This window comes from Chenopodium album, chromosome 2 (genome assembly GCF_948465745.1).
Source record: "Chenopodium album chromosome 2, dcCheAlbu1.1, whole genome shotgun sequence".
NCBI classification, from domain to species: domain Eukaryota; kingdom Viridiplantae; phylum Streptophyta; class Magnoliopsida; order Caryophyllales; family Amaranthaceae; genus Chenopodium; species Chenopodium album.
Window position 1 is genome coordinate 22,305,644 of NC_137835.1, and position 20,904 is coordinate 22,326,547.

The 20,904-nt window shown below is 38.5% G+C and overlaps 2 protein-coding genes across 2 annotated transcripts; both read right to left on the reverse strand.

The window, feature by feature from the left end:
- Nucleotides 1-1,031: 1,031 nt before the first annotated feature.
- Nucleotides 1,032-5,230, reverse strand: LOC145570567 (putative disease resistance protein RGA1; the record flags this gene model as incomplete). The annotated part of the gene is made up of 2 exons (XM_081629694.1): nucleotides 1,032-2,222; nucleotides 2,650-5,230. Coding segments are annotated over 2 exons (2,595 nt in total), but the record flags the coding sequence as incomplete, so codon positions are not given.
- On the reverse strand, nucleotides 5,104-5,865 carry LOC145584412 (putative disease resistance protein RGA3). Its single transcript, XM_081641258.1, has one exon. The coding sequence runs from the start codon at nucleotides 5,822-5,824 to the stop codon at nucleotides 5,273-5,275; it is 552 nt and encodes a 183-aa protein (XP_081497384.1). The 5' UTR covers nucleotides 5,825-5,865; the 3' UTR covers nucleotides 5,104-5,272.
- Nucleotides 5,866-20,904: the final 15,039 nt, after the last annotated feature.

Sequence of the window (20,904 nt, forward strand, 5' to 3'; positions counted from 1 at the left end):
GGATCCCGTGAATTGGTCTGTACCGGCGTGTTTAATTAAGTTGAAGACAATAGAAATGTCCGGAGTAAAAGCAATTGATGATGAACTCGTGCTGATAGGGTACATTCGAAGCAATGCGCTTGATTTGGAAAAGCTTCAGGTAGAATGTATAGAATTTGGTTACATCCAGAGAGACAAAGAAGCTCAACTATGGAATGTGTGTAAATTCTGTAAGCCATTGTTCCAACTAGACAGGGCAGCTTCAACATGTGAGATTGTGTTTAGTTTATGTGGGTTCTTTAGAGCTTCAAGTAATGACTGTAAAATCTCCGGTCTATTATTTGACATATGATACACGTATTGAGTTCTAGTTTTGATCTTTTGATATATCTCTTTCAAAGCAAAATCCTTTTATTATAACTTTGTAATTATGTGTGTTTATTGTACAGGCAACTGATATGAAAAGGCATGTATTGAGCATTCAATTAAGAGTTCATACAGGTCACGACTCACAAGAGCGAATCATGGAATATACAGTTCAAGGAAGATTTCGATGTCAACTTATCACCTCATTCTGCTGTTATGATGCATCAATTTTGTTATAATATATTCCATTAGACAGCAATAATTTCAGGTCAGCCCAACCCTGCTCTAATATTCTAAGCACATCAGCATTTAGAAAGTCTTATCCAAATATTAGAAGATACAGAATTTATACTTACTGTGACTTGGTGATAGTAAAAACTGAAAGTAGGTTATCTCTTGCAGCCACTGGAATCATTTCACTTTCTTAATTTAGCATCAATACAATCACCACTTATACTGTTTCCCTGCTGTCATGGAGATGGTGCTCCATCAGAATGCCTCCAGAAAATGTTTAAAAGATTTGCATTGTTCAAGTACTTATATACAAAAAACCACTAATACAGGAGCATACAATAAAGTTGAAATCGAAGTATACAAGACAGACAGCACCATTATGTCAGAAATTAGATGGATCATCATAACAAAGAGCATATCTACACAGGTAGGAATTCAACCACACCATTATGTCAGGAATTACAAGTGTTTGTTGAGAACAACATCATCCTATGCTGTTTTTCTTTCAAGTCAAAATGAAGAGATACACACGAGATATAAGTAGTTTGCAAGAATCTAAAGTTACATTGGAATTTGATAGAGAGTTGACAGGGTTCCATCATGTGGAAGAGCAGCTAATTGTTCTGTGACTTCTGTCACATGTTATTGCCCAGAGTTCAGAGTATTGAGCTCTGGACACTTCTCACAAGGGTGATGGCGAGCAACATGAGCACCTTCACTAAAATTCAGTAAGGTTCAGAGTAAGCAATTTTAGCGGTTTTAGAAAAGGTGATGAGTATTTACATGCACCAAGTTCATAAAACTCTGCCCACTAACTTTTTAGTGTAGGGATCTGCCTTGCCTGAAAATAAAGTTAAGATGAAAATATCACATTAAGAGCATAAATTAGCTTTGTTTAAAGGATTATTTGATCAAATGCAGTCAGGTGGATGAGGCAAGTAACCCAAAAACTAGTTCAGACAGCTGTAGCTTTCTTGCCTTGAAAATTACCAGCAGTGCTCATAGGAGTAATGGACTTCACAATAGAGAAAATCAAACAACTTGTGCTAGCTCAAAAGTTTGAGGAGCACCATATCAGTCATCAGGTTAAGAAGGCAACCTGCACCAAGTTCAGGAATTCTGCATGACAATGAGCAGACAGATTAAAACACGAGTTCAAGAGCCTCAAATAAACAGAATAACAAATACATGAAAGAAGAAGAACTAAGTAATCACTCGTAAATAAATTACAAGACAAAGTTAATAATTTGCTCAAGTACATTTGCACCAGTCTCATACATAATTGATAATTTATAAACACCAGAACCATCTGCAGGTCCGGTTTGCTTATCACTACTACTGTACTAGTTCCTTAAAATTGCATTTCCACCTCAAGTTCTGTTCTAGCTTTGCATAACTTTATACAGCATAGAACGATTGCTCACCTGAACAATATTCTGTTCATCTGAAACTACAAAGCTATATTCCCGACTGTACAACATTTAAATCAGAAACCCAATTGAAAAACAATAGTGACTTAAAAATCATAGCTGACGAGCTTAGTTGGAGAAGTGAGAACCTTGATTCCTCCAGGCTCCAGCTAAGTTAATTTGATGTATATACTCCATCTGGATGTATCCAAGGCAAATATTACTCGTAATAATCTGCAATAGTCATGCATTAAAGATGTTGAGAATTTGAAGAAATGTTGTAACATATGAAAAGCAGCCAGAGAAGCAAGAAACATTAGATTACATAATTTCAACAGAATTAAATGAAAGCAAGACCACAATGGATTATCAGGCGTCTATCATCAACCATCCAAATTTGTGACTGAAAATCAATCAGTCGTTAATTTTTTAACAAGAAGAATTACATCCAATCAAAAAAATATACACGGAGTAGGATTACAGGGAAGAAGGGGCACATCTAAATGAAAAAAGAAAAAGGGACTTATCATGTAGAAAAAAAAAAGGTTTGCACTATCAAAAGCAGGCATTCAGCAATAAGAGTATTCGCTAATGTCAATTTCCAATATGATGAAAATATGATGATGAATATTGAAAATTAAGGGATTTATTAAAGACGCACCATAAAATTGAATGTGAGGGATGTGTTGAATACAGGGCCAGTCATCTCCAGGAGGATCCTTTTGGCATCTTCTCTTTAGGCTTTGTGAATAGCCTGCAAAGTGAAGTGTTGTGAGTGAAGTGAGTTTGGGCATCCACTTTGGGATTGCTTTCAGTTCTCTGCATTTGTAAAATTTTAGGGTTTGGAGGGCGGGCAAGAATTGCATCCAATTGGGCAGATCCACCTCCTCTTCGTCATTGACCCTCCATATAGTCAGGGTATTAACACCATGAAAATACTCCGATGGCAGCGAATTTGGCCATGCCATGTTGTCTACGGTAAACTTCTGCAATTTGGGATTTACAATTTTCGTATTTATTATTTGCAGCCCTTGGTTGAATTTCTCTAAATATAGGGTTTCCAAACCGGGACATGAAGGAAGACATGTCAACTCCGGGCAATTGTTTACATTCAAATTCTGCAATTGGGGAAGGCATGGTAGTAATTGCTGTGATTGGAGCTTGTTGTCTTCCACCCTATCTGGCACCATTCTCTTCCATCCTTTCAACTTTGGCAGATCAGCTAACCAAACTTCTTTAATTGAGGGAAAGAATGATCGTTCTTTGTCCCATGAAGGGTCATCTACTCCTATGTACTCCAGCTTTGCTAAATCAAAAAGTTGAATGGATTTCAAATGACGCAAGTTTCCCAAGCATGGAAGGTACTCCATTTCCAAACAACCATCAAGGCAAAGCTCTGATATATTTGGGAGAAGGGTTAACCAACCAGGCATTTTTACACCATTGTAATTATGCACATTTAAATGCTCCAGATTAGAATGTGGCTGCAAATCTTCCATCAATCTTAACTTTTCATCCTTTCCTCCATCATCCCCCTCCTCATGTTTGAAATCAACACATAATTTGTTGAGATGTTCTTTATTCCTCAAATATAATCCTTCTCTCGTATCATCATCTTCCTTAACAATATTATCCCTATCCTTTTTAGGCCACCTGATCATAATGTCAAGCCTACCTTTAAGCTTATTAAGAGCCTTCAGGTCTTCCAGGCTATCAAACCATTGTTTCCAACTTACACTACTCCCTCCTCCACCCACCTTAAAATCACTTAGCCAATGAAGGCAACTCAACTTACCCATGACCTTAGGCATATATATGAGTTTATCACATCCCCATACATTTAAGAGCCTGAGCTTAACTAATCTACTAATATCTTTTGGCAACTCTCTCAGACTCACACACCCCATTAACTTCAAAGTTTGTAGATTATAGAGTTTTGTAAATGACTTGGGAAGCACTTGCAAACCTTCATTATTTGAGAGATCTAAATACCTCAAATGCAACAATTTATCTATACAGCCCGGCAAACTTTTCATACTTAACAAATGCAAATCCAATGCCCTTAGGAACCTACAGTTTCCTGCTATTGCCTCCACCCGAAATTGGCTATCTTCTTTAACATGAGAAGAAACATGAAGATGAGATCGAATATGTGTCTTACCTAATAAAGAGTAATTGTCTTGTTCCCTCATGCCTGCAACTAATAGATGGTGAACTTTTTTATCCAGGTGGCCTCTAATTGTATCTATTGCATAGAAATTCTCCATCCCTGAAACATCAACAGCAATATCATGCATGAGATCATGCATCTTACATGAGTAGATTTCACCGAAATAATCTTTCTCAATATCTTGGAAAAAGCATCTCCTCAACAAAATTAAAAAATATTCCTCACAAGCATCTTCTATACTTTGACCTTTATCCAATGGAACAACAAAGCCTTGTGCCATCCAAAGGCTTTTCAACTTCTCTTTCTCCAAAACAGAATCCTTCGGAAACAATGAGCAATAACCGAAGCAACTCTTTAATGGAGATTGAAGATGATGGAAGCTCAACTTTAATATGGGCAGAATGCCATTTTCGCTCCCCCTAGTGTTGGCTAATCCTATCCCTTGACATTGAACTGACTCCCACTTGCTCTTGTGTTGACCATACAACAGACTCCCCGCCACTCTTATAGCAAGTGGAACTCCAACACATCCGTCAACAATATTTTGACCAATCTCAACCAGCTCATTGGGGGGATTTGATGACTGATCGGGTGCAAAAGCCATCCGTTGAAACAAATGCCATGAATTTTCCCCTGATAAGCCTTGTAGCTCATGCACTGCACCACCTACAATTGTTGCAGTATTGTGTGAGCGTGTAGTCACCATGATCCAACTTCCTCTTTGACCTCCGACCAAGTATTTCACCAAATCACACCATTGAATACGATTCTCGGTCCATACATCATCTAAAACAAGCAAGTATCTCTCGCCGGCTAGTTGTCCTCGAAGAGTGGTTTGCACCTGTTCCAGGTAAGATCCTTCGTGATTCTGGCCAAGAATCTTACAAAGAACTACTTTCACATCCAGTTCATTCTGATCTTGATCAGCGACACAAGTCCAATTTCTCCATGAAAATCCTTTTGCACCTGTAATTCTCGGATCATTGAACACAAGCTGGGCAAGAGCAGTTTTGCCTAACCCTCCAATACCCACAACAGAAAGGAAAGACACGTATGAACAGGTGTCAGGCCTTCTCTTCCAATGATCTCAGCTTCATTCACGTATGAACAGGTGTCAGGCCTTCTCTTCCAAGCTGGGCAACATAGCAACGATCGTCTCCAATTCATTATCTCTTCCAATGATCTCAGCTTCATTCACGTATGAACAGGTGTCAGGCCTTCTCTTCCTAATAGGCTCAGGATCAATGTTGAAGCTAAATTGATTATTGTAAGCAATTTTATCCAACATCTTCTTGACATCCTTAATCCCCCTAGACATCCAGTAAGAAACGCAGATTGGGTTGGAAGTCGAGAAGAAGTGACTTACTTTTTCAAAGAGATTACCATCAGAATCAATTTGCTTCTGCTGATGGGCTCGAGTGACAATCTCATCAACCAGATCATCTGCTTCAAAGACAGCATCCTTGACCGCCTCGATTACAACCTTTGCTTCATTGGAGAGTTCCTGCTTGGTCTCTGCATCACGGAGCACTGCAGTGATCTTTTCGACAGTCTGCTGGAGGTCCTTCAGTTCTGATTCGTAGCTAAAGTGATTGAGGTTCTCCCAACACTGTAATGCATCACTCAGAGTTTGAGCTGCAGATACAGATGTTCCTATGATGTCCATTTTGTATTTTGGGGATAACGAGAGAGAATAAAATAAAGAGAGAAATACAAAAAGATGCTAAATAGGGTACGAATATAACTTATATTTATTTATTTCAGAAAAAATTAATTCAAATCAAATTAGAAAATATAAATTCATATCAAATTATTGTTTTATGTGCAATTTTATATTGCTAAATATCTTCAAATTACAATGAAAATTATATATTAATAGCATACGTTTTATTACGAATTTAAAAGTATCATTTAATTTATTTTTCCTTATATATTATCGTACACTAAAGGTTAAAGTTTGATCAAGTCCATGTTAGACCAAATTAGATAAGTTCATATAAGCAAAAATAAGCTAAATTAAACAAGCCTTTATTAGTCTTCTTGTTCTAGCTTTGCGATTGCATGTTTAATATTCAATCGTTAATAGCCGAGGTCGAGCCCAACTACATATTTATGAGGTGGCCACCAAAATGAACATTTACTTTAATAAAAATGAACGGTTTTTAACTAAACATATTTTATAGGAATTTTTGTGTTTTGCTAACACTAAAACGAGTTAGTCTTAAGTAGTCCTTGAGTATGGTACTCCTTGGGTACCATACTATCATGCTATACACGTTATTATGTTAAAGCCATGAGTTATTTTGGATTGAACCTTATATTATTTTGCTAAACTATAATGTTTCTTTTTTTGGTGTTTGTTATTTGCTTTTTTTTTTTTTTTTTTTTTTTTTTTTTTTTTTACGGAAATAGGAGCAAAGAGTATTATTAATCAAACAAAGAGTTCAAATCATCAACTACAAAAGCAGAGTTGTCCAAAGGGACCTCTTCCATCCAGACTCTAAGCTCATCAAAATTAGAGCAAAGTTTAGCAAGCTCATGAGCAGTGTTTGTTATTTGCTTAAACATTCTGTTAGTAGTTATTATATTAACCTTTTGTTTTTTTTGTTAAAACATTGAATTGTGTTATTTTGGTTTAAATCATATGACGATCTTTTTAAGTATGAGGTTATTTTGCTTAAACTTGGTTTTTTTTTTTATTATTATTATTATAACTTATTTTTGTATATTAATTAAACATTGTATTTTTTTGCCAAAAATTGTGTTATTTTGTTTAAACTTATTTTAGAGGAAGTAGCTAAATAAAAATAGAGAATAAAATCGTAAGAGATGAATATGGCCCGGTGAACATAGCCTATAATGTTATGTAACAAAAAAATTTCAATCAAATAACATAGAGTTATATTATACTGAATAGCATAATGCACTAAATAAAGTAGCAGCCATATACAATGATCAAATTTTTGTAATAACATTATTGTATAGTAAAATAACATGAAATACATAACTTAATAACATAATACACATTTTGAAATAACATGAAACAACAAAAACTTTGTATTTCATGAGTACAAAAAGAATGAACATACGAAATAAGATATATTTGATTTTAAAATAGCATACATAGAAATTAAAATAATAAGGAGTTACATCAAAATAACATAAAATGTACACAACATGAAGTACCTTGTGCATGGTACTCCAGAAGTACAAAAGAAATTGCGCACTAAAACGAACCCTACTTTTATTTTTACTTACTACCCATCTACAATTTTATTTAATTTTACTACCACCAAAAGTTGTAAAATATAAACGAATTTTGTTAAGTGGGGCACAATATCACATTAAATAATAATTAAATTTATTAAAAATATTTTAAAAAAAACATTTAAAAAAATAAAAATAAATCCCAGCCACCTGCCATCCCGTCAGCGATCCATCGACCACCAGGGCTGTCGGCGCCCACATGATCCCCCGACGTCGATGACTCCACCCCCTCCTTCCCCCCCCCCCCCCCCCCCCACCTACGTTGTCCAATGACCCAGGTTGTTCGTGGCCTGTTCCGGTTTCTGTTTTGGGTTTTACTCCTGTTGAGTCCTGCTCTTTCCGGTGACAGTGATCTAACTGCGATGTGGATCAAGACCCAAACCTGGCTGTAACACCCCCGATTTACTAACTAATAATGAACAAGAAATAAAGGGAAAAATAAACAACCTTTAAATAAAATTGCGGAAGCGTACACCTAAATCGGAGGTATCAGCGCCACACTCAACAACCTGTCAAGTGTTAAGGCTTACAAAAATCCCAATTACTACAACCCAATAAATCTAAGTGAGTTATTTGTACACTTTATAAATTAAACTTGTTATAACAAACTAACGAAACACATGAGCTCCTTTAGCTACGATCATCACTGGGTCAACCTGTTATAATCTTGACTGCTCACCATTAAGAAAAAATTCCAAAATAGACGTTGCAGGGCCACCATAAGAAAAAGACATGGCCGCAAACACAAATAGCACAACAAAACAACACACAAGTCAGCAAAAAAAGCTAAGTAATCACCACATATCAGAATACAGAGTATAATAGGATAATCAACATTACTAGCTCAATTAAATAATGTAGTTCAAAACTACATAACACTATGTACTCTGAAAATAACCTTTGTAAACTCAACCTTGAATCATAATAATCCTTTACTCAACTCATAACCAATAGTGTGACATGCTCTTTGTTCTATACCTAGCCTTGGACATGGGTAATTCGAATAAAACCAACAAGTATATAAACTTGAATACTCCTAATAACTAGAAAACATCTTGAACCAGACCATATACGGGCCAATTCCCACTGTAGAGGACCATAGAAAAATAAATAATAAAGATTGTACCTCATTCTTAACTCATGATCATTATCTCATTACCAACATGCCAAGGACTAAGGTATATAACGCCGAGCCTCAAACCAAGAACAAAATAATAATTCTCAACCTTTAGATCTCATACTTCGATCAACTAATCATTCACAAACTAATAATAATAACTCAACAATGGCACAAGTTCCCAAATAATACAACAATTCAATTCAAAAACATCTCAACTCTTAAGGAAAATAATACTAGCACCCAAACATAATCAAATCTCCACCCAAAAATAATACTCCGCGTTAACAACCCTAAAACCTTGATAAAACAATACTCCCTATAACAACAACATTAAAAACCCTAGAAATTATAACACAATCAATCAATATAATAAAATAAAATAATACAACAATTAAACCATACATCATCGTAAATTAACCATATGTTTTCGAAACATGATCATATGTGTAACATTCATAAAATTTCACATAATAATAATTGTAGACATCTAAAAATGTCTCCCTAAAATCAAACCCGATGATGAACAACCTTTCACCGCCACTATTGGTCGGGTTTAGTATTTAATCCCGAGAGTGCTTAAAAAATCATATTTAATTAAATTCAAATTTTGGATAGTCCATGGATCGGTCTTGATGTTTAGTCAAAGCATATTTCTTTTTTATTTCAGCCCAAACATTTTTATTATTTATTTTGGCCCAAACCTTTTTATTTATTTTATTTACTTATTTATTTATTTTAGCCCAATTAATAATAATAAATCAGAAATGGCCCAAAATTATCAATCGGCACTTAAAAATGCTAAACGAAATTAGGGTTAAAAATGAATTTAGACGGAAAAATGGACTACAGGCTCCCGCGTCATGGGAATGTTCCCTGTCTGACAGTGGGATTCCCCGTGACACGGTGCCCCTACTGTGACACGGGGCAGTTCCGTGTCCTTTCCGCGTAAACCCTTCACGCGTTTTATTCCCCGTACCCTAAATATTTCCCGCGTCACACATCTGTCCACCGTGTCACGAGTACTTGTCCCGTCTGACGGTGCCAGGCACCGTGTCACGGTGTCCTCTGCCGTCTCGCGGTGCAATTTTTTTAGTGTTTTATCTTTTTAGGGTTCCGTGTGTTCCCTCGACACATTTTTTCTAGAAATACCCCCTCATTTCTGATGTACGGGGCATCAATTAATTCTCTATTTTTCTCTCCTCTATGCTCTAGCCTAAACACTAGCCTACCCTTCTTCTTTCAACATTCCTTCTTCAAGCACTCCAAGGAGTCCATACTTTACTCGTGGTTCTGTCCTTAAGCCAAGGCGTGAAAGGTAGAACTATTTGAGGGTTTAGCCCCAAATCAACTCTATTTAATTTAATTTAATTTAATTTAATTATCGTTGTATTATTATTTCCTTAAAGTTATATTATTTTATAGTTGCAAGCAAACAGAATCAAAGTAAGAATCATGTTCCTTTTATTTCTATTATTTTTTTAACGATTTTTATATTGTTGGATTTATTGTTGAATTGCTTCAAATATTAATGTTTATTCTATTATTTTTTATGATCACCATATTGCAGGTTTAAAGGGAATATGTAATTGAAAATCACGCCTAATAAGATAATTTGGACAACCGGTTTAGTTTCCTTTTTAATCTTGTTATTTAATCAAGTGATCACTAATATTTTAGAATAATATGTTGCATTAATATTAAACCAATTTAGCATAATAATAGTTTGGAGCAAATTGAATCTTTGTTTGCATGCCTTTGAGATCGCAGGAATGCTTTTCACTATAAGAATCGAGTAGAGGCCAATACGGGCGAATGTGCCTCCATGACTCACTTCGTACCATCATCCTCGATCCTCCTTTCGTGGTTCCGAACCATATGGAGTTAGTAATCTCATGGATTATGAATGGGGTGTAGCCTTCACGGGTCAATCGTTGTTGCCTATCGTTGTCCCTTTATCCCGGTTGCCTTTTATGATCCGTGAACGGTTTACAAGTTCCTTAAAAACTTGTTGGAGGCTCCCTACTTTCCTTGTCCCTAATCGTACTATGTCAATTCCCGCTTCTTATGAGTGCCAAGCATATTCACACATGCTTTTACGTAAGCGCACTTCGAATGACGCCTACAATTTGGCAACTCCACTAGGGAGGATTCTTGGTTATTTATCGATTTGAGTGATCGGTATTTAATTAATATGAGTGGATGAGACTTGAAAGATTCTTGAAAAATATTCCTGTGATTAATTTGGCATTTTTGCATAAGCATAGATAGGTCTGTCCCGTTGGAAATATGGAATAACTTTATTGCGTACAAAGGAAAACAGGGCACCAGTCAGATTTTCTGACTGCCGTGCCACGGCAGAATCTGCCGTGTCACTGTGCAGTACACCGTCTGACGGTGTGCAGCACCGTGGCACGGTGATCTCTGCCGTGTCATGGCAGTCCTAAAATCAGTCCGGTGGCTTGTTTTCTCTTCTCACAGTCAACTTCCTTCGATTTTTTTTAAAAAACGTGTGTGTTCTACATGCGTATTAGCCCCGGGGGATTTAAGCTCTATCAACCCAATAACGCTCATGAGTTATTAAATCCACCCAAACTATGGAGTCGAGTTCCATTTCATCACGAACTCGCGGAGCCGCCAGTTGGCATACACCCTCAAGGGAGGCTATCTTGCTAACGCGTCCAAACTCTTAACCATGGTACCCTTTTAGACACCCAAAGCTTGACCAATAGTTGAACATAGATCTTGACCTTAGGTTGCGAACTCTTTTTACATCATCGTGACTAAATGCTACATGGTTTGTTTGGTGCTAACCCTTATGTGTTTTCTCTTTTTGTTTAATCCATGACCGAGGGTTTTTATTTCCACATAGTAATTAGTACGGACTAAAAATGATTAAAATCTGGAAAGTACACAAATTTAGGCCTGGAATTGCGCACCGTGTCACGGCAGGTCTGCCGCGCCACGGTGTGCAATGTCGTGGCATGGTGCATAGCCCCGTCTGAAGGTGCTCTGTACCGTGTCACGACAGTCAGCACCGTGACACGGTGCCCAGGAGGTTTGTCCAATCAGCTTTTTTTTTTGGTCTTCGTGCATGCTTATGTGGTTTGGTGTCCTGTTTAGCTGTACGGTCATAACACGTGTCCATAACCTTCACTTAATCACTCACATGTCGTGTTCAAACACTTTTCCGTTAGGGTGGTCTTGTGTCGTTTTTTTCGTTTTTTTTTTCGAAATAAGTCGGATGGTATCCTCCCATACTTTTTTTTTAAAAAAAATAAAGTAAATTTCAAAATTCAAATTTTTTTGATTTTCGGATTGGTTAAGATTAAGTTTGGTCATTAAAGGTGTGTTTGTTTCGGTGTCACAACAGTTGGTCAAGAAGCAGGGGTAGATTGTTACGGTTCGAGTCAATACCTCAACAACCTCTTATACCAAAGAGGCGTACAAGGAAACCACCACAATCATCTCCACAAGATCCATCTCCAGTCTATTTTCAACCAATGGCTACTAAGGAAGATATCGAGAACATCAACAAGATAATTGAGATGTTGTCTAACATGATGCAAACACTCACCACTAGAGTCAACACGGTAGAGCAAGATAATCAAAACAATGTCACTGCCGCTACAATGGACAAGATCAAGGAACAGATGAGTAAGATCTCTGAAGAGTTCACTTATGTGGAGCAACCTGTCACCTCTTCGTCCATAAGGGACAAACTTCCTGAGAAGTTTTCCACTGCTGACATTCCCAAGTTCAAGCCTACTGATAATCCGCTTTTCCACTTGAAGGCCTTTTTCTGCGACCATGGATCTTAAGGGATTAGATGTGACACTCTTCCCTACTGTGTTCCCTCTTTCCTTGGAGCATGCCTGTCAACAGTGGTTCTACTCTTTGGAATCCAAACATGTTGCGACCTGGGAGGACGTTACTAAAAGCTTTATGAACCGTTACAAGTGTAACATCCAAGCCAAGACTTCTGAACGTGAACTCTCCATTCTCAAACAGAAGGAGAATGAAGGCTTCACTACTTACCTAAGCAGGTGGAGAGAAACAGATGCGCTCTTGGTAGATCCTCCTAAGGAGAAAGAGATGGTTCGCCTGTTTATTGCAAATTTGACTCATAAGTACAAGCAACATTTGAAGTTTCTGCCTTTGAGTACTTTCGAAGTTGTGTACGATATTGGAATCAATATCGAAGATGAACTGATGAAGACTGCTGGTAGCAACAATAATAACAATAGCACTTGGAAAAACAAGAAGAACGACACTCCTTCTTCTTCGTCTTCCAAGCCCAATAATGCTACCAACAATGTCAATATCAATGATGTGCTGGCTCTTAATGCTCCCCCTCAAAGATTCCAAAGGCAAATGAGGGTGTACACGCCTTTGGGAATGACTTATGATGCTGCTTTTGATCGCTTGCATAGTCAAGGACTGATTATACCAATTGGACCTTTTCTAGAATCTCAATCAGAGAATAAAACTTCTAGTTATGACCCCAATGCTCATTGCAAGTTTCATCAAGGAAAGGGTCATAGTACTGAGAAGTGTTGGAGGTTTAAGGATGCGATCCAAGACCTGATTGATGCTAATCAACTTCCTGTCCCTCCAGGGGGCAAGAAGCCTAATATTTAGACAGGTCCTCTTTCTGATGCTTTGGCTATCATGGGAGATGAAGTCTCCTTTGATCCGTCAATACTCATTCAATCTGTGAATGAACCTCTGCTTGAAATTGTATTTGTCTCGAACTATGAAGAAGTAAATGGAATTTGGGATAGTGACGATGAAGACGTCTATCTCAAAGATATAGCCTGTTCGTCCCTTGGCACAAGTGAGGATGTTTGGGGAGACCTTGAGGTCAAGGTTCTCACCAAAAGTGGACGGTTGCAACAGCCTAGTCCACCTCCACCTCCACCACAATCACAACCAATAGTTGATCCCATCGACCCTGTAAACAATGATGTGGTCAAACAATTACAAAAGACCAAGGTGGAAATGAATGTATGGAAGCTTTTGGCCACCTCTCACGTGCATTGAAAGGCTGTGATGAATGCTCTGGTGAAAATAGGAGTTGATGATGATATGACTCCTCAAGGACTGGTCAACTTTCTCACTACTGAATTGCCAAGTACTAGCAATATGATTTCCTTCTCTGACAAGAATTTGCCCCTGGTAGGGGACCAACATAACAAGGCCTTACAACTCACTGTGGTGTGTAGGCAGATAAATGTTCCCGTGAGCTTGGTTGATAATGGCTCTGCAATCAATGTATGCCCACTCCGCACTGCAAAGAAGTTAGGCATAAAAAATGAATAATTGACTCCCTCTACTCAAGGGATTTGTGCTTACGATAATACTCGTCGTCAAGCCGTGGGTACTATCATGCTATACATAACTACTGGAGCCATTGAACGTCGCACCAAGTTTCAAGTGGTGGACATTAAGGCTTCTTTCAATCTGCTGTTAGGTCGTCCTTGGGTTCATGAGCTAAAGGCGATCCCTTCGTGGTTGCACCAAAAAGTGAAAGCCATAGTTGGAGGGGTTCCAATTACCATTGATGCCTCCCCCATGCGCATTCAAGTTATCGATACTCCCATCGTCCATGTCGAACATGACGAAGAAGATGAAGATCTCTGGGGGGGTTTTCGCTGGATGATGTTCTCATGATCGAAGAAGAGGAGAAGTGTCACCTCGACTTTGATCCTTATTCAAATACAAATGTTAACGCCATTATGAAGAAGCAAGGGCATTTCCCTGGAATGACCCTCGGACTCAAAAAGAAAGTGGCTAAACTTTGGGGCCATCCTGGTGCATTTAAGAAGGATACCTTTGGCTTGGGATTCAAGCCAACAAAAGAAGATGTGAAACAAGATCTCCTGAAAATGAAGGCTCGCAATAATGCTCGAATTATGAAGACGGAAATGGCCATGGACCCATATCCATTCACTCTCAATGGCCAGTATATCAACGAAGGGGAAAACTTCCCATGCTATGAATTCCCTGAGCCTTTCGTCCACGATGGGAAACGTGAGCCAGGGTTTGAGATGTTCCTAGATTGTGACTTCATCGATGAAGGCGATGAACTCTTCATAACTAAGAAACCAGCTAGTCCAAGCTCTGATGATCTGAATATTAATCTTCTTTTTGGACTAGAAAAGAATGAATCCAAGCCTGTCTACAATGATGATTCCAAACTCATTCAAGCTGTTATATCAAGCAAGGTTTTTGACCCCACTAAGTTAATCGTCCAGGCTGATAATATTTCAAAGGGATGGCGCAAGACAGTGAAGATCACTACGCCAAGTGGAGAGAAGTTGGAAGTGACCGCTGGCAAATTGAAGGTCCTATGTTTGATGAATCTGAGACGTCTGGGTCCGAGTCCGAGTTTGAGTCTAAGTCTGTAAACGATTCTTTAGGATCTGAGGCAGACCCTCTTTCTGCTATAGAGTCCAATCTTGAGTCTTTTGTTGAGTCTTCTCTTTCTATCCCAAATAATTCCGGTGAGGTCGCAGCTGACCTTGCCCTCCTTGATGTAATGACCAATGAATTCAATAAAATGAGTACCTTTGCTTACGATGCGTGTCATTCCACTAACCCTGATCAATATTCTTTTGCTAATGATAAAAATGACAAAAGAAATAATAAAAGAAATGGAAGAACACGAAAACAAAACAACAATCATTGAAGATACAGAAACAGTTTATATTTCCAATGATACGTCTATCAAATAAGTAAAAATTGGATTAACACTAAGTCAAGACGAACACAAAGAGCTAATTAACTTGCTTAGTGAATTTGTTGATGTATTTGCTTGGTCATACCAAGATATGCCAAGAATTGACAGGGATATAGCTCAGCATACAATACCACTCATTCCAGGTGTGAAGCATGTCAAACAAAAGCTACGTCGTATGAAACCGGATGTGGCTCTCAAAATCAAAGAAGAAATCAGAAAGTGATTGGTTGCAAGTTTCATCAAAGTATCCAAGTATCCAGAGTGGATAGCAAATGTGGTTCCAGTTCCAAAGAAGGATGGAAGGGTCAAAATGTGTGTTAATTACAGGGACCTCAATAAGGCAAGCCCGAAAGATGGGTTCCCTCTACCTCACATTGACATTCTGGTCGATAACACAACAAACCATGCACTCCTATCGTTCATGGACGGCTACGCCGGATATAATCAAGCATTAATGGCCGAGGAAGACATGGAGAAAACCAGATTCATCACACAATGGGGTACATATTGCTATACGGTAATGCCATTTGGGTTTAAAAACGCGGGTGCCACATACCAAAGAGCAGCCACAGCATTGTTACATGAAATTATGATGCACAAAGAGGTGGAGGTCTATGTTGATGATATGATCGTCAAGTCAAAAGATAGCCCAGACTACATCATTGCACTTCGCAAGTTCTTTGAAAGACTCTGCAAGTACAACATGAGATTAAATCCAACAAAGTGTGCATTTGGAGTCATGTTAGGCAAACTACTTGGATATGTGATCAGTTCTCGAGGGATTGAAATATATCCCACAAAAGTCAAAGCGATCATGGCCATGCCACCACCCAAGAATGAGAAAGAAATTCGAGGCTTCATTGGAAGGCTGCAATATATAAGCAGGTTCATATCAAAACTCACGGCGATATGTGAACCTATATTCAAGAAGCATAAGAAAAATTTCCCAGTCACATGGGATGATGATTGCCAAAAATCTTTCGACAAAATCAAAGAGTACCTAGCAAACCCACCCGTGCTAGCGCCAGCAATGCCCGACTTTCCTCTTCGACTCTACCTTACGGTCACTAGAGAAACGATGGGGGCAATGCTAGCATAAGAGATCTAAAGCAAGGAGAATGCTATTTACTATTCGAGCAAGAAGCTTCAAGGACATGAGACACAATACACATCGCTTGAAAAGTTGTGTCTCGCACTTGTGTGGGCCGCACAGAAATTAAGACATTACATGCTCACTCATACAGTGCATGCCGTGTCCAAGATGGATCCTCTCAAGTACTTGTTCGAAAAAGCAACACTCAATGGCAGATTATCAAGGTGGATAGTCAACCTTGCTCAGTTTGACTTGAAATTTGTACCACAAAAAGCCATCGAAGGGTTCTGCGGTTTCTGACTTCCTAGCAGATTTTCCACTAGAAGAAGTTGAAAAAGAAGAAGATGAGTATGATTTCCCTGACAAAGATCTACTCATGACCGAAGATGATAGCTGGACGCTCTATTTTGACGGAGCTTCAAACCAAAAGGGTTGTGGTGTAGGGGTCTTGCTCGTATCACCCAATGAAGAGAATATCCCAATTTCCATGAAGCTCGACTTTGATGTCACCAACAATGCCGCAGAGTACGAGGCATGCATCTTGGGATTAGAAACAGCTGTGGACTTGGGAATTAAGAAGCTCATAATCTACGGTGATTCATCACTAATTATTAACTAGATCTCCAAGAGATGGAAAGTGAGAAGTGAAAGTCTCTCTACGTATCAAGCTCATCTGGAAACTCTCGCGGAGCAACTAGATGAAGTGGAATATACGTACTTGCCTAGAGAAGAAAACCAGTTTGCTGACGCACTGGCTAAATTAGCATCAATGGTGCGAATTCCAACATATACAATCAGAATGTCATTGACTACAGAAAGAAGATATGAGCCGACTTATGTGCACGCACTTGATGATGAACAAGAAGCACAAGAAGAAGATGAAGAACCATGGTATACAGATATCCTTAATTATGTGACAAAGGGAGAATACCCTCCTAATACTGACAAAAGGGCACGCCGTGCTTTGAGGCTCCTGGCCTCACAATATGTGCTCATCAGGGGAGAACTCTACAAGAGGACTGCACTAGGGAGAAATCTCTTATTGATGAGTGACATTTATGTCACTCTTAGGGAGTAGTTTTAGAGTCATTTTCGTGTTTATTTTATCTTATTTTCTTTTCTTTCTCTTGTTTTCTCTTTAATAAAGCTTCTTGTTTATTTTGGTAATTTTGTCGTGTTTTAGTTCTTTTCGTAGTTTTTATTAGAATTAGTCTATTTTCGTATTTTATTTGCTTTTGATTTGTTATATTTCGTTCTTTATTTTGATGAGTGGCATTTATGCCACTCTTTTATCCTTTTTCTCTAAGGATTCTCCCCTTGTTTGCACTTGTTTGGCCCTCTTTCTAAGCATTTTTACTTAGCTTTGCTTTCTCTTTTCTTTCTCCTTTATCCTCCCTTTTCTTAGTCTTCCCGCTTTGTTCTTATTGTGCTTTTCATGCTTATGCTTTGTAGGAACCATCGAGATTTTCAAGAGGAGGAAGCTAAGCTCAAAGGAAGCTAGAGGAAGCATGATTCAGAAGAGGTTCGGCCGAACCTCCTGATGGTGTGGCCGAACCAAGGTGTGGCCGAACCTGCTCAGTGGTTCGGCCGAACTTCGAGGCAGGGGCAAGATGAAAATTGGCATTTTTGCAGGAGTGGCCGAACCACAGAAGTTCGACCAGACCAGGATCAGGGAGGTTCGACCGAACCTACCCATGGTTCGGCCGAACCTACCCTGTAGTCCGGCCGAACCTACCTTGTAGTCCGGCCGAACCTTCCCATTTGTTCGGTCGGACCTCTCCTTTTCTCAGCTGACTCTATACGGACTATATAAGTCCCTTTTTTTAGAACATTTTGGGGGGAGGACATTCAATCTATCTATTCTACTCTCTAATTATTTTTAGGAGAGCTTCTCTCTAATTAGTTTTAGGTTAGGTTAGGATTAGTCTTCTTTGGTAGAGAGAGAAAGTGAGGTTTTCTTCATTAATGAACTTGGATTTTGAAGAAGGAGCTTGTTCAATCCTTTGTAGACCTTCATCTTCAATTAATGAGCAATTTCTTACTCTCTCTCCTCTATTTTTATTTGTTTATTTTGATTATTATTTTAGTTGTTGGTATTGCTTGTTGATCATGTTGATTCTTGATTATTTGTTGATCAATCTTGTTATTATCATGATTAGTGAGTAATTTCCCCATTAAGGGGATGGTTGTGGTGTAGTTGGACCTTGAGCATGTTCTAGGGCTTAGAATTGATTTATTTGTGATTAAAGTCTTTATATGCTTGATATTCTTTAATCTTCTTGCAAGTGCACATTGTTGGTTGATTAAAGGTGAATCTTTGCTAACAAGAAACGGAAGTTGACTTAGTTAAGGTTCATTACTATCGATTGTTATTTAATAGTACCTCCTAGTATATGGTTCTAATGTGGAAGCATAGAGGCTATGTTAGGAGAAGCCAATTGACCCCGGAAGGCGGCTAGATTGGATTCTTAATTTCGATATTCGAGCATGTTTAGTTCATAATTAATTCAATTTCTATGCCTTTGTTTATGTTCAAGTGAATGCTATACCTAAACCATTTCCCTTAATGTTTTATTTCTTGTTTTAGCATTTTTAGACTTTAGTTCATTTATCCCCTATTCCGGACTAGCTTAATTGTTGATAACATTTGGTGGTGTTTACCGTTCTCTGTGGTTCGACCCCTATGCTTGCCTTATACTCGTATTAGGTTTGTTTAGGTTGTATAAATTGTATTTGATCTAGGGATAGACAATTGACGACGCGTTTATTCCCCTGTCACTTATGCATAGCCAAGAAAGAAGCAAACAAAACCATGGAAAACCTTCATGTCGGCTTATGTGGAACGCATATGAATGCCAAGATGTTAGTCCAGAAGATTCAACGACAAGGTTATTATTGGACCACCATGGAGAGAGATAGTCACGAATACGTAAAAAAATGTATGAAATGTCAATTCTATGCAAATTTACAGCACGTTCCACCTTCGCTTCCCTACACATATACTTCTCCATGGCCTTTCTCTACTTGGGGTATCGACATCATTGGAAAGATAACGCCACCAGGACAAGGGGGAGTGAATTCATCCTCGTAGCAATCGACTATTTCATCAAATGGTTCAAAAGTGCCTCATATGCTAAGTTAACAGCAAAACATGTAGCACAATTCATTGAGAAAAATATCATATGCCGCTACGGGGTACCTCATGAGATGATCAGTGATAATGGAACGCATTTCCAAGCCAAGTGCGCAGACCTATTAAAGAAATATCATATCAAGCATCACAGATCATCACCCTACAGACCACAAACAAATGGTGCGGTCGAATCGGCCAACAGAAATGTGAAAACTATCATCGAAAAGATGACGGAAAATTACAAAGATTGGCCAAGTAAGCTACATTTCGCCCTTTGGGGTTATTGAACCTCTGTTCGTACATCAACAGGGGCTACCCCTTTCTCTTTAGTCTATGGAGTTGAAGCTGTACAACCAATAGAGCTCGAAATCCCTTCTCTCCGAATCGCGTTGGAAAGGCAACTAGATGAAGTCGACTGGATTAGAGCAAGATATGATGAACTGGTCTTACTTGACAAAAAATGCTTGGCAGCTTTGCGTCATGTCCAAACCTACCAACAGTGTATGGCGCGACATTTCAATAAAAAAGTCAAGACTAGGAACATCAAGGAAGGTGACTTGGTGCTTAAGGCACTTCGCAAAAATGTGTTGGATCCAAGAGGAAAATTTAGACCAAACTGGTCAGGTCCATACATTGTTAAATCCATTTTGTCTGAAGGAGCGGCACAATTGGTAGATATGGATGGTAACGGTTTCCATAATTTAACCAACTTGGATCAACTCAAAAAATTTTATGCCTAGTTGCATGGGTTCATGACTCGATAGAGCTATGTTTGGCCTGATTCCTTTTAAGGATACGTAGGCAACCCCTCAAGGGGGCCCGACCACTTTAAAAAAATAAAATCCTTCCTCCGTCGATCAAGTAACACACAAAACAACAAAATGGAGCTACAGCGAGAAAAATCATACATTGCGCCAGTTCAACATCCACCGCGACACGTCAGCTTCCACCGTCAAACTGCAGCTTCAACTGTGCCACGGTGGAATTACCGTAAATATATTGCCGCGCCACGGGGAATTCCACCGTGTTACGACAATTTCCACTGTGGCACGGTGGAATTGCTGCAAAAAAAAATAAAAAAATATGCTGTGCTACGGGGAGTTCCACCGTGTCACATCAGTTTCCACCGTGGCGCGGTAGAATTCCAAAAAAAAAAAAAAAGGAATCAGACTTTGTGAATTGTTCTGTGGCGCAGACTTTGCGAATTCTGTTATATGTTCAACATTTGTTATTATTCTTCTATTGCGTCCGACTTCTTGACTCAGATGTATAAAATAAAATAAGTTATTGTAATTTTTATTTAAGGCGAAAATAAATATGCTATTATTATTGAAATAAATGTCACTACACTTATTGGCATCATGTGCCTTATTTTTTTTAAAAAAAATTATAAA

What these genes read in the sequence shown, in the direction of transcription:
- LOC145584412 (XM_081641258.1), bottom strand. Translation starts at nt 5,824, where the DNA reads ATGGACATCATAGGAACATCTGTATCTGCAGCTCAAACTCTGAGTGAT.